This window comes from Podarcis liolepis (genome assembly GCF_965112155.1).
Source record: "Podarcis liolepis genome assembly, chromosome: 7".
Taxonomy (NCBI): domain Eukaryota; kingdom Metazoa; phylum Chordata; class Lepidosauria; order Squamata; family Lacertidae; genus Podarcis; species Podarcis liolepis.
Genome location: NC_139561.1, coordinates 78,512,863 through 78,525,249, shown reverse-complemented (window position 1 = coordinate 78,525,249; position 12,387 = coordinate 78,512,863). Strand labels below are relative to the sequence as shown.

At 46.5% G+C, this 12,387-nt stretch overlaps 2 protein-coding genes across 3 annotated transcripts in view; one reads left to right on the top strand and one right to left on the bottom strand.

Annotated features, from left to right (window-relative positions):
• PINLYP (phospholipase A2 inhibitor and LY6/PLAUR domain containing) lies at positions 1-11,227 on the bottom strand. Of its 2 annotated transcripts, none has more exons than XM_083515640.1 (6): positions 11,120-11,227; positions 5,732-5,820; positions 3,290-3,406; positions 2,057-2,209; positions 1,349-1,492; positions 1-614 (listed from the first exon to the last, which is right to left on the bottom strand). In XM_083515640.1, exons 2-6 carry the CDS (start codon positions 5,784-5,786, stop codon positions 463-465), a joined length of 621 nt encoding a protein of 206 aa, XP_083371766.1. In that variant the 5' UTR covers positions 5,787-5,820; positions 11,120-11,227; the 3' UTR covers positions 1-462. The 2 variants fall into 2 exon arrangements, with proteins under 2 accessions (XP_083371766.1, XP_083371765.1); XM_083515639.1 differs by lacking the exon at positions 11,120-11,227 and adding an exon at positions 8,813-9,130.
• The window catches only part of XRCC1 (X-ray repair cross complementing 1), a 17,981-nt gene continuing 16,726 nt past the window's right edge, over positions 11,133-12,387 (top strand). Inside the window, exons 1-2 of the mRNA XM_083515509.1 lie at positions 11,133-11,262; positions 11,954-12,046. Of these exons, the coding sequence (XP_083371635.1) occupies positions 11,212-11,262; positions 11,954-12,046 (144 nt within the window). The 5' untranslated portion in view covers positions 11,133-11,211. The remainder of the gene's footprint in view (positions 11,263-11,953; positions 12,047-12,387) is intronic.

The window sequence follows — 12,387 nt, the reverse complement described above, 5'->3', positions numbered from 1 at the left end:
TCCTTGGCAGGCTTTGAATAAACATCCACAAATTTATTAGTAGAACATATGATGGATAAGGTAATGATATGTACAATTCTATAATATGCAGAGAAAAATATGTATAAACAAATCAGAGAGGGGAGCTGAGGAAAGTCTCTGGGGGGTGGGAGATGGAGAGAGGGGAGGGAATAAAAAGGGGGGAAATGTAATTGGTTATGTTGATTCATAATTTATGTTGCTAATATTTTTCAATAAAAATATTTTTTTTAAAAAAAAGAGTCATGGCTTGCCTCAAAGAATCCTGGGAGCTGTTAAGGGTGCTGGGGGTTGTTAGGAGATCCTCAACAAATGACAGTTCCCAGGATTCCTTGGGGGAAGCCATGACTCTTAAAGTGGCCTAAGAGGGCTTGAGATGAATGGCTTGGATGCCACCTTGGGCATTTCACAGAGCTCGTTGTTCCTGAACCACCTTCTTCCCCCTTAGTGGCTTTCTGTGGCTTTCGGGGCCGGGCTGCATGACACCTTGTCAAGGTTGAAGATCACTCCTGCTGAGTAAAGGGCCGTCCCCAGGGGCAATGAGCAGGCCGTCTCTGTGCTGCATCCTCTTGCCGTGAACGTAGAAGGAAGACCACCTGTGGGAAGAGGATGATGTTGGTTAGCAGCACAAAGCTTGACAGGGAAGGGTTTTGCTCAGTGGCAAATGCACATCTTCTTCACATGCAGAAGGCCCCAGACTCAATCTCTAGGTAGCACTAGGACTACCTGCAGAGCTGGGGGTGTGGGGTCTTCTATTTTTATTTATTTTTACCATCTAACATTAGACTGAATCTGCTGGTAGCTCTGTCTTGCGTGTGTGTAGGAGGTGCAGTTTTGGCAACCTATGCAGCAGCATTCTCCCCTGAACACTGGGATTCACATCTATCCAGTGATCAAGAACCTGGAGTCCTCTAGACGTTGCTGGACTCCACCTCCAATCAGCCCCAACCAGCACGGCCAATGAGCAGGGGTGATGGGAGCTGTGGTTCAGCCGAATCTGCAGGACGCCATATTGGCTATCCCTGGTTTAAATACTAATTCTCTTTTCCCAGGGAACATGATGTGTGTGGGGGGGGGGTGGCAGAAGTTTTCATTCAGCAAATGTTTCCCTTTTGGCTGAGACTTTTCTGCACATCCAAGCCTTTTGGGATATGTTGCCTGATTCTCCTCTGTGCTGATTCATGGTTGCTTTTGCTGTGAAAGGCAAATAGGGCTGGCCACTCTGCTGGAAATCATAGTTTTAGTGTCTGTTGCTTCTTATTGTGGATTATGTGACTGAAATCAATTGACAGAGGACAGAGTACTACAGTATATGCTTTTTTACTCATACCGGCATTTAGCGTCCCAGATACCATGATGCAGCGATTGTCTGTTCCAGTGCAATTCAGCATCTCACTCCCCTTGCAGTGGCTGGAACCAAAGACCGAACAAGCTGGACACTGCAGTCCATTGGAGGTGAGGTTCGTAGGCGGCACTGCGAAGAAAAACCCATGTAAAGCCCAGTCGCTCTCAAACTGTGAGGCACAACTTATTGTTTCATGCCACCCCAATCTCTCAGCAGTGCAAGATACCAGAGGTCCTTGGACTATGCAGGGTTTGGAAATGAGGTACTGTGAAGGCTGCTTACCCCCAGGGTATATAATAATAATAATAATAATAATAATAATAATAATAACAGCAGCAACAACAACAACAACAACAACAACAACAACAACAACAACAACTATTTATACCCCCGTCCATCTGGCTGGGTTTCCTCAGCCTTTAGATGCCTTCTAAAAGTTGTGTAGTTCTTTATTTCCTTGACATCTGATGGGAGGACATTCCACAAGGAAGTCGTAAAATGACTCTTTAGTGCTGAACTGGAGCAAACAGCAGTATGGGTATTCTCCAGATTGTTGTTTGCTCCAATTTAAAGTGAAAGAGCAGATTTTCCCTGAGAAAGGAGTGGGAAAAGGAGAAAGTTGCTGGGACTCATGCCTAGAAAGCATGGGTCAAGGAAAAACCGCTTAGAGGAGAGAAGCAGAGAGTTCCATACAGGTCAGTTCCCAACGGTTGCAGAGGTCATCCTGGCAGCAGCTAGAGATGCTCTGAAGGTGGAGCCCGGCATTGGTGGTGACACTGATGGAACCAGAATAGCAATCTTCAGCAGCAATGCAGGTCTTGAGGGTCTCTGTGGTATCATCACCACCTGGAAAATGAAAAACAGCCATTAAGAGAGCTGGTTCATTGTAGATTTTTCTCTTTTTTGCACAAAGGCTGAGGATTTGAGAACATTTGAAAAAAATATCAGCAAGAAAAGCTTGCTCCCATCCCATCACATCGTGTGCATGTACCAGTTGCTCAGCTTTGCCCTCTTGCCTCAGAGGACCTTGGTGGGAGCAATACAGAGGATCATGCCACTGAATATTAGACCCCATCTGCACTAAGGGTGCTGAGAATTGTTAGGAGAGACCCCTATTCCCTTCACAAAGCTACAATTCAGCTTTAACCATCAATAGCTCAGTTTGTACAGCACGAGACTCTTAATCTCAGGGTTGTAGGTTTGAGCACCACCTTGAGCAAAAGATTCCTGCATTGTTGAACTAGATGATCCTTGTGGTCCCTTCCAACTCTACAATTCTGTGATTGTATGGTTTTCCCATCCCAAGGAACACTGGTAGCTCTGTGAAGGGAATAGGGGTTCTCCTAAGAGATCTCAGAACCCTTAATAAACTACAGCTCCCAGGATTCTTTGGGGGAAGCCATGCCTGTTAAAAGCGTTATGATACTGCTTTAAATGAATATTTTATTTCTTTCATAAAATTTATATATCGCTTGATTGTAGGGGGAGGGAAACTTGAAAGCAGTTTACAAAAAAGATAAAACAAAAAAAGACTAAAAAAAAAACAGCATACAAGAAATTTAAACCACAACAGAACAGACTAAAACCAATTAAAACTCATATAAAGTTATTAAACATCTGAGTAGGCTTGTCTAAATAATAATGGCTTCAGCAACTGCTGAAAAGAATGCAGTGAAGGTGCAGGTCTTGCCTTAAGTCTGTGGGGAACAACAGCAGGAGATCGCTGTCATCCTCACGTCCTCCTTGCAGACTTCCGAAAGAGATATGCCTGCAAGCTTGAAAGCTTAAAGGAAGATTTATGCACAGCACACAGGAAAAGGAAACTGATGTTCATTGAAGCCTAAAATCTGCGGGAATCAGAGACCCCCCCCTTCTCCCTCTATTGGACCAAGGCAGGACTTGTGTGTCCCTCTTTGCATCACTCACCCAAAGAGTTCATTCCCACGATGGTTAGGCAGGTGTCTTCATTCATTCGGCAGGGATGAGCCAGGCCAGTGCAGCCTTCACCGGGGCTGATGCAGGTCTCACAGATTAGGCAGGAGCCTGCAGAAAGGAGCAGAGGAAGAGGAAAGAGACAAGCTTGTATGAATGAAGCAAGCTGATTAGAAATGAGGACACTCAACAGAATATTTGCATTCACAGTGGATGCGCTGGGTGAGGTCCTCCAGACTGAGATAGCTGGGCCCAGGGGCCACTGAAATCAAAAGTGTGGCATTCTTTCCCATTGCGTTTAATGCAAACTAAGTTGAACTAACTTGGGACGTAATCCTGTGGTCCCTAGAGAGTCAGTGTGGTGTAGTGGTTAAGAGCGGTAGACTTGTAATCTGGTAAACCAGGTTCGCGTCTCCGCTCCTCCACATGCAGCTGCTGGGTGACCTTGGGCTAGGCACACTTCTTTGAAGTCTCTCAGCCCCACTCACCTCACAGAGTGTTTGTTGTGGGGGAGGAAGGGAAAGGAGAATGTTAGCCGCTTTGAGACTCCTTAGGGTAGTGATACAGCGGGATATCAAATCCAAAATCCAAACTCTAGGAGGGTGTTACAAGGGCTGTAGGGCTTTGTGAGTATCCTTCTGTGTCATCCATGGTTGAAGCAGAACATCTGCCCCCAGAGCCTCTGCATTCTGGGGCTGCCCCTCCTCCTGACCACGGGGCTCTGATGGCAGAGAGGGCAAAAGGGGGGATTTGGGGGCAGCTCAAAGGAGGGTTGCAATCCTCTGGAGCTGTTGTGCTTATTTGCCTCCTGTGGTGATCAATAGGAAAAAATTAAAATAAAAAAATTGTGGAAGAAGGGAAATACCCCCCCCCGCCCCGAACACACACACACTTTTACTCCACTGATACAAGTCCAGCTTTAGAATTGGCAGATCCTTTGCCTTGGATTCCTTGTCATAGAATTGTAGAGTTGGAAGGGACCCCAATGGTCAACTAAATACGACCCCCTACAATGTAGGAATCTCAGCTAAAGCATCCGTGACAGATGGCCATCCAACCTCTGCTTAAAAACTTCTAGAGAAGAAGAGAGTGCCAAGGAGTGTGGTGGAGTCTCCTTCTTTGGAGGTCTTTAAGCAGAGGCTTGACAACCATATGTCAGGAGTGCTCTGATGGTGTTTCCTGCTTGGCAGGGGATTGGACTTGATGGCCCTTGTGGTCTCTTCCAACTCTATGATTCTATGATTCTAAGAGTCGACAACCTCCCAAGGGAGACTGTCAAAAAGCTCCTAACATTGGAAAGTTTCTCCCCTGATGTTTCTGACTAAACATCAGGGGAGAAACTTTCCGATGATAGGAGCTTTTTGACAGTCTCCCTTGGGAGAATCTCCTTTCTTGTAACTTGAAGCCATTGGTCCGAGTCCTACCCTCCAGAGCAGGAGAAAACAAGCTTGTTCTCTCTCCTGCAGCTATTTTGGAATGCTCTGCCAAGGTGGAATCCTATACCCACTTAAGGGAAGTAAGCCTCCCTGAATTCAATGAGACTTACTCCTTGAGTAGGGCATGCCTCTCATTGCACCCTCTGCATAGATCCAGCCTGCTGCTCTTAACTCTTCTTGCTGCTTTTATATTACGTTGGACGTCACTGTTCTGCATTACGTTTTCTGTTCACAGCGTTTGTTTATTTGCTCCCACAAGAGGCAGCGATGGCCACCAGTCTGGATAGCTTTCAAAGAGTACTGGGCCAATTCATGGAGGGGAAGGTTATCAATAGCTACTAGTCATGAGGGCTCGGCTCTGCCTTCACAGTTGGAGGCAGCAATGCTTCTGAATCAGTTGCTGGAAACCACAGGAGGGGAGAGGGCTCTTGTGCTTGGGTCTTGATTGTAGGTTTCCTACAAGCATCTCGTTGCCCACTGTGAGAACAGGATGCTGCCATTGGCCTGATGTGAGAACAGATGGGCCATTGGCCTGATCCAGCAGGCACTTCTTAGGGACCCTGACCATACACCTCCAAACCACAAAGTAGCATGGATGGGTCTTTGGATCCAAATTACAACAAACAGCTGTACCTTGGAAGCTGAACGGAATCTGTTCCAGAAGTCTGTTCAACTTCCAAAACATTTGACTTCCAAGGCACAGCTTCCAATTGGCTGCAGAAGCATCCTGCAGCCAATCAGAAGCCATGCCGGACATTCGGCTTCTGAAATTCATTCAAAAACCAGAACAATCACTTCCAGTTTTTGATCATTCAGGAGCTGAAACGTTTGAGTTTACAGCGTTCGGCTTCCGAGGTTCCACTGTACTTAATTCTAGCCTCCCAGAGTGGCTGGGGCAACCCAGTCAGATGGGCAGGGTACAAATTAATTATTATTACTATTATTATTACACCAAATAGGCAGATCAGGGAACAGCATTTCCCCCATGACATGGACTCACCTTTACCCAGGAGCGAAGCCAGGAGGAGGCCAAGGTTGACCAGAGTCTTCATCATGATGGGACGCAAGATCTCTGCCGAGCTGTTGCCTCTATCAATGAAGAGTCCAAGTGGAAGTATATAAGCCACAGCAGTTACATAAGGGGGTAAACGGGTAAATATAAGCTTGGCGTCGGGCTTGTTGCTTTTGATGAGAGGCACTTAAAACCCTTGGGCAGCCCCCAAGCTCCTTTGACAGCTGATCCTCTTTGTCTATTGACTGCCTCAAGGAGTCCTTTTGTGAGCCAGCTGGGTCTCGCTCGCTCTCCCATAGCCAAGGGAGCACACAGCCACCTTCATTCCACCCCGACCTTTCCCACTCCTGGCAACGAAGTTGGGAGCTTTGAGTTTCAACTTGTGGGATACAAAGAGAGTTGGTGGAAAGAGGAATGCTTCCCTATCTAAAAGCGCATTGCACTCCTTTTTCTTTTAAATATAAAGGGTCTTCTAACACCGCTGGGATTGAGTCCCAGTGAGCTGAGCTTTCACTCCAGTTTTTGGAACGGTGACACAGCCCTTTGATTAGGAACATAGCAAGATGCCCAGGTCCATCTGGCTCAGTACTGCCTACACAAACTGGCAGCTGTTCTCCATGTTTCAGGAATGGTGTCTCCTTCAGCTCCATGTGGAGACACTGGAGATTAAAATAGGGAACTTCTGCATACAAAGAAGATACTTTTCTTCTGAGCTACAGCCCTTCTTCACAAGGAATAGTCTCTGCCTACAGAAAGAGCTGTAAAGGGAAAAGGACCTCTCCCAAGATTCTCCACCCTTTCCCTGGGCGATGAGAGAGAGAAATTGTTCATAGAATCATGGATTTGTAGAACTGGGACCACAAGGGTCATCTAGTGCAACCTCCTGGAATGCGGGGATCTTTTTTCCAAACGTGGCGCTTGATCCCACAACCCTGAGAGTAAGAGTTTCATGCTCTACCGCCCGAGATTTGAGAAAAAGGGTGAAGAAAAGAGAAAATTCTGATTTCCCTCAGTAACATCACTTCTGAGAAATTTTGGCTCAGCTCTGCTTTTCACCCCAGCAGGGCAGCACACATACCATCAGCTCCCAGTTGGCATAAGAGGGCTCTGTCAATCTTTGTTTTATATAAAGTACTTGCATTAGTGTTTTAAACTTGTGAACTATCTTGGGTGCCTTGGTAACAATGGTGATAGATGATAGATAGATAGATAGATAGATATAAATAGATAGATAGATAGATAGATAGATAGATAGATAGATAGATAGATGATAGATAGATGATAGATAGATAGATGATAGACACACACATACACAATAAAAAATGTTATAACATCTTGTACTCATCTGTTATAGCATCTTGTACTCACAGAGGCCAACCAAGTGCCTAGTGGACCTTACAAACATACTGTATTTTTTGTTCCATAAGACACACTTTTTTCCTCCTAAAAAGTAAGGGGAAATGTCTGTGCATCTTATGGAGTGAATATGTGGTCCCGGGTAGCGGCGGAGCTGGGAACTTTGGTTCCCAGAGTGGCAGGGGCGTGGCCTGTGCGAGTGTCCTAATGGCAGCGCCCATGCAAACGTCCCCCACCCACACGAGGGGGTGAGGAAAGGCGAGGCGGGGGAAGAGGGCCTTAGAACACTTTTTAGAGTTCCCTTCGTCCGAGGTGCTCTGTGACTTTCATGAGAGCAGCCAGGAGCCAGCACGGAGGGGGATCTTTCTACCTCGCGTGCTCTGTCAAATTGGGACAGAGAGCTTTTTTCTTGCTTTCCTCCTCTAAAAACAAGGTGCATCTTATGGTCAGGTGCATCTTATGGAGCGAAAAATACAGTAGGTTCCTTGCCATTGATGTAAAACAAGGATGGACCCTTGGCATGTTGCTGGGCTCCCACTCCCATCAGCCCCAGCCAGTGGTTTAGCCAATGGTCAAGAATGATGGAAGTTGCAGTCCAGCAGGCATCACAGAGTCCCCATCCCTGATGATAAAACCTTGAAATGTTGATTGACCTCGAGGCTGCTCAGGAACAAAAAATATGCACACTCAAGTAAAAGAACACAGAACCAATTGTTAGGCACTGAGATTGGAGGGATTCCAGTTACTTGCTTGCAATTTCAGTGGTTCAATGGTCCAGGGTCACTTTTTAAAAAAGAAGAATAATGAAGGTGATCCATTAGTGTTGGCTGTCCCCAAGAGAAGGAGGAGTTTTTTTCAAACAAGATTGGGTGTTATTCTTTTTCAAAGACGGATGTCAGTCAAGTATTAACATGACCTTGATGTAAAAATCCTTGAAGGAGACCCCAAATACTTGAGGTTAGGAAGCGCCTTACTGAAAATGGGGCCATGATGGAGTCAGCACACAACACCCTTCAACTGGGCCCACCGCCGACTCTAGTCAGCTACGTCTGTGAGCAGGTCCGACATTTAAATCGCCCACAATGCCCTGGGGCAACACTACAGCAGAGGCATTTAGTGGATACAGTGGTACCTCAGGTTACAGACGCTTCAGGTTACAGACTCTGTTAACCCAGAAATAATACCTTGGGTTAAGAACTTTGCTTCAGGATGAGAACAGAAATTGTGCAGCGGTGGCACGGCGGCAGCAGGAGGCCCCATTAGCCAAAATGGTACCTCAGGTTAAGAACAGTTTCAGGTTAAGAACGGACCTCCAGAACGAATTAAGTTCTTAACCCGAGGTACCACTGTAATTGCCATGGTGGTTTGCTTGCAGCTGCCTATCTCAAACTGTGGAGCCATAAACCTGCTGCGGCAGACATGAATGTAGATGGGGGCCCACCAGAGAGCATTTTGCTGGGTAAGAGACCCTCAAACCCAGTCCAGACTGGCAGTGGGATCAGAAACGAAAGGCCCCTACTTCAAATCCACCCCCCTTAAGAGATTCCAATTGGCAAATAAGGCTACAACTGGCAAATAAGGCTGTATACACATTAGCAGCTGAGGATGCAGAAAGATTGTTGCCCTCAGTTGTGTTTTTATTTAATTTGGCAATTGTATCCATTTAGTCATGCTTTTATCTATTTGCGCGCTGCACAATAAATGCTCATTTACCTTCCCATCTCTTGGGGCTCATCCACACTTTCCCTTGAGTCCAGGCTTAGTTGTTCCGTTTTTAATTTTGTCTGGCGTTCTAAGTTTCAACCTTTTCACCTCAGATTTTATTTGGGTTTTATTTGCGTTCATTTTTCTAGTCTGCTTTTCTGGCTGTTTTCACCTCTTCCCATGGCAGCTAGGTTGAGCAAGTGCATTCAAAAAAATAAATAAATCATTGAGGGTCGTATTTCCACTAGACTCAATTTTTCGGACCTGCTCACAAATGAAGCATGAGCAACCATGTTGGGGGAATTTGGCTACAAGTCTCCCAATCTCCTTTGCATCTTAGCACCTGCTCTGGAAGCGACTGTTTCTTTTATGAAATTATTTGAACGAGAATGCTTATTACAGCCTTCCCCAGTTTTTGAGCCTGCATTTCTGGGGCTGAAGGGATCTGTAGCCCAAAATTTCTGGAGGGCATCGGGTTGCAGAAGGATGGCTCAGCATTTATGTTCGTAAATGAATCTTGGAGGGACGTAATGGCCCCAAAGAGGCACACAATGGGATGCTATTTCCAGGAGCCAAGCCTGTTGCCAGATTCTGAAAGGGGCTGAGTGCTTGGGCAGAGCCTCTGAGGGAGGAATTGAGCTGAAGCTTGTTCCAAAAGGAATCGGGTAACAGTAAAAGTGGATGAGTCAAGAGAAACAAGCTCAGATTGAGGGCTGATAGAGTTGTTTCTATTGGCACGCACGTTTGGGGCAGGAGACAAACAGTGGTCTGATCTATCTGGTACCTGGACAAAGTACCTGCCACCCCCCCCACCCCAAAAAAAATGCTTTCATGCTACTGGATCATCTACTCTGACATCCAGCTGCCCATTTAGGCAATACTGAATGTGTAAAGGTAAAAGACCCCTGGATGGTTAAGTCCAGTTAAAACTGACTATGGGGTGCGGTGCTCATCTTGCACTGGTATGCTTTCGTACTGCTAGGTTGGCGGGAGCTGGGACAGAGCAACGGGAGCTCACTCCATTGCAGGGATTCGAACCGCCGCAAGACCAGGAGGCTCAGTGGTTTAGACCACAGCGCCACCCGCTCCCAGGGCCGGATTTAGGTTTGATGAGGCCCTAAGCTACGGAAGGTAATGGGGCCCTTTATATGTCCAGCTGTCCTTTGTCAACAACAAATTGTTGCTGTTTTTTTGCGTTGAATATATGCTATATGGTAATTGATGGACCTAATAGGTATCTAAAGCCATTTGCACATAACAAAATATGTATTTTATCAAAGTAATTGTTGAACTGAAATACAATTTTGGAAATGTACATCCAGTTTTGTTTTGTTTTGTTTTTGCTTTAAATTTTTTTGGGGCCCCCAAGAGAGTGGGGCCCTAAGCTATAGCTTGTTTAGCTTATATGTAAATCCAGCACTGCCCGCTCGCCTCACTGTACAGCACTAGGAAGCAGGTCTCAAGTGTATTCAGTTGGGGCAGGGGTCTCCAACATGGTGCCCCACACATCTTCCCCCCTGAGTCCACCTGCCTCAATGCCCCCTGGGTCATGAGTTGGCAAAAGTGCTTTCCCTTCTATCCATGGAAAAGCAGCTCTACTCGCTTCTGAAGGCTCGGCTTAATCGTAAAACGTCGAAGAGGAAGCAGTAGGAAGCAATGGCTTTGCTTTCACACATCATGAAGCCAGTTCCTGTCACCTCCTTTTTCTTTTTTAAGACAATGGATTTAACAATGGTGTTAATAATTAATTAAACACATTTCAAATAGGAAGCTTTTTTATTTTTTTCTCATTTCATAAAATTTGCACGCTGCTGGACTGTAGCGACAGCACAGTTTGAAAAAAAAAAGCAAAAAAGCAGGGGAGGAATGAGAAAAATCTACAACACTTTAAAGTTAAAGCAGATTGCTATCTCCTTAACTTTCTAAGCATGTAGCAGTAACAACTGAATTAATACATCTAAATAAGTGCTGAATACATTAGGAACTGCATGTTATATCGTTTATTTCGCAGGGTTGCTCTTGGTATTTATTTATTTATTTATTGCTTGCTTGCTTGCAATTAATAAGAAATTTCCCGCCAGTTTAAAACACGTTCTGAGAGCGAGCGAGAGCGCATGCGCTTACAGGAGCAGGTGGCACTCGCCCGTCGGGAAGCAAAACCTGACTTGAACAGAAAAAAAAAGAAAAGAAACGACGGCAGGAGGCGCTCGTGCCTCCGAGCCAACGCGGCCTTGCCCTTAGGCGCCTGCGCAAAAGCTCCTGGCGGACTCATCCAGGTGGGAGGAGTCTATGAGCGGCGGGCGGGCGAGAACATACCATAGAGCTGAGCGTCGTCGGGATCCGGCGCTTCCGGCCGGCCAGGGGAGTTTTGCTACCGGGTCACGGTGGTGACAGAAAGTGGCGGGGAGATGCCGGAGATCGCAATCCGACATGTGGTGTCTGCCAGCAGCTCCGACCCGGTGAGGGCGAGGCCGCCTTTCTAAAAAGGACGCTCCGTGGCCGAGGGAGGGGAGGGAGGTTCCGTTATTTCCCCTCGGCGGTTGGGCGCAACCATTCATATCTAGGATGGGGGTGGTCGGGAGGAGTTGGGTTTTGATTGGTGGAGCCTGGAAGAGCCCATTCTGGAGGGGGGGGAGAGAGGTGGGTGGTAAATTAAGGGATAGGAGACCAGAGGAGATTTTTGAGTGAGGTCATATGTAGGGTGAAGTGATAGGGTGGGGAGTGGTGGAGAGGACAACACACCATACATTTAAAGCGCAGACCCAAGAGTCCTGGGAACTGTTGCTTGTGCAGGGTGCTGGGAATTGTAGCTCTGTGTGAGGCAAACTACAGTTCCAGTGGAGGGGGTGGGGAGTGATGGGGAGAACAGCTGTGTACACACCATACATTTTAAAGCACACATACGGACATCCAAGGGTCCTGGGAACCGTAGTTGGTCCTGCAAATTGTAGCTTTGTATGGGGCAGGCTACACAGTTTGTAGGATTCTTGGGAGTGAGAGGAGCGGATTGTGTTTTAAATGTATGGTGTGTGTGCAGCTGAAGAAATCACAGTGCGGATGATGTGGGCAAGACATTCCTGCTCTAGATGAGAGATTCTTTCCTGCCCCTTCTTTTTTACCCTTCTCATCTCATCTCTCTTCTCGCCCCAGACGCACTGTGCTGAGAACCTGCTTAAGGCCGACACCTATCGCAAGTGGAAGGCCGCACAGGCTGGGGAGAAGCACATCTCTGCCATACTACAGGTGAGTTTTTGTTAACCTGAGCATTTGAAATCTGCCTCAACTCCCCCACCTGCACTTTGTAGGACTGTTAGGAGTGTAAACGGGGCAAGAAGCGTGTGATGCAATTTCTTTGGGGCTAAAATACCTGGGATTGGCTTGCACAATTAGTTTCTTGTGTACTTAAACAGCTGAACTTCTTTCTTAGCTACGCAAATACCTTACTTGGAAGGAAGCTAAACTGAATCAGGTTGTAGGCTTAGATAACAGCTGTCTTGATTTTGTAGAGAGTGACAGCTGGACAGGATGTCGGCATGGTGATGGAGCTTGCTGGTGGAAATATGTTCATACACCCTGATTTATGC

Coding starts and splice junctions, on each gene's coding strand:
- PINLYP (XM_083515639.1), bottom strand. Junction 3,407..5,731: donor GGCTTCGCTCCTGGGTAAAG/GTGAGTCCATGT, acceptor TCCTTTCTGCAG/GCTCCTGCCTAATCTGTGAG. Junction 2,210..3,289: donor CGTGGGAATGAACTCTTTGG/GTGAGTGATGCA, acceptor TTCATTTTCCAG/GTGGTGATGATACCACAGAG.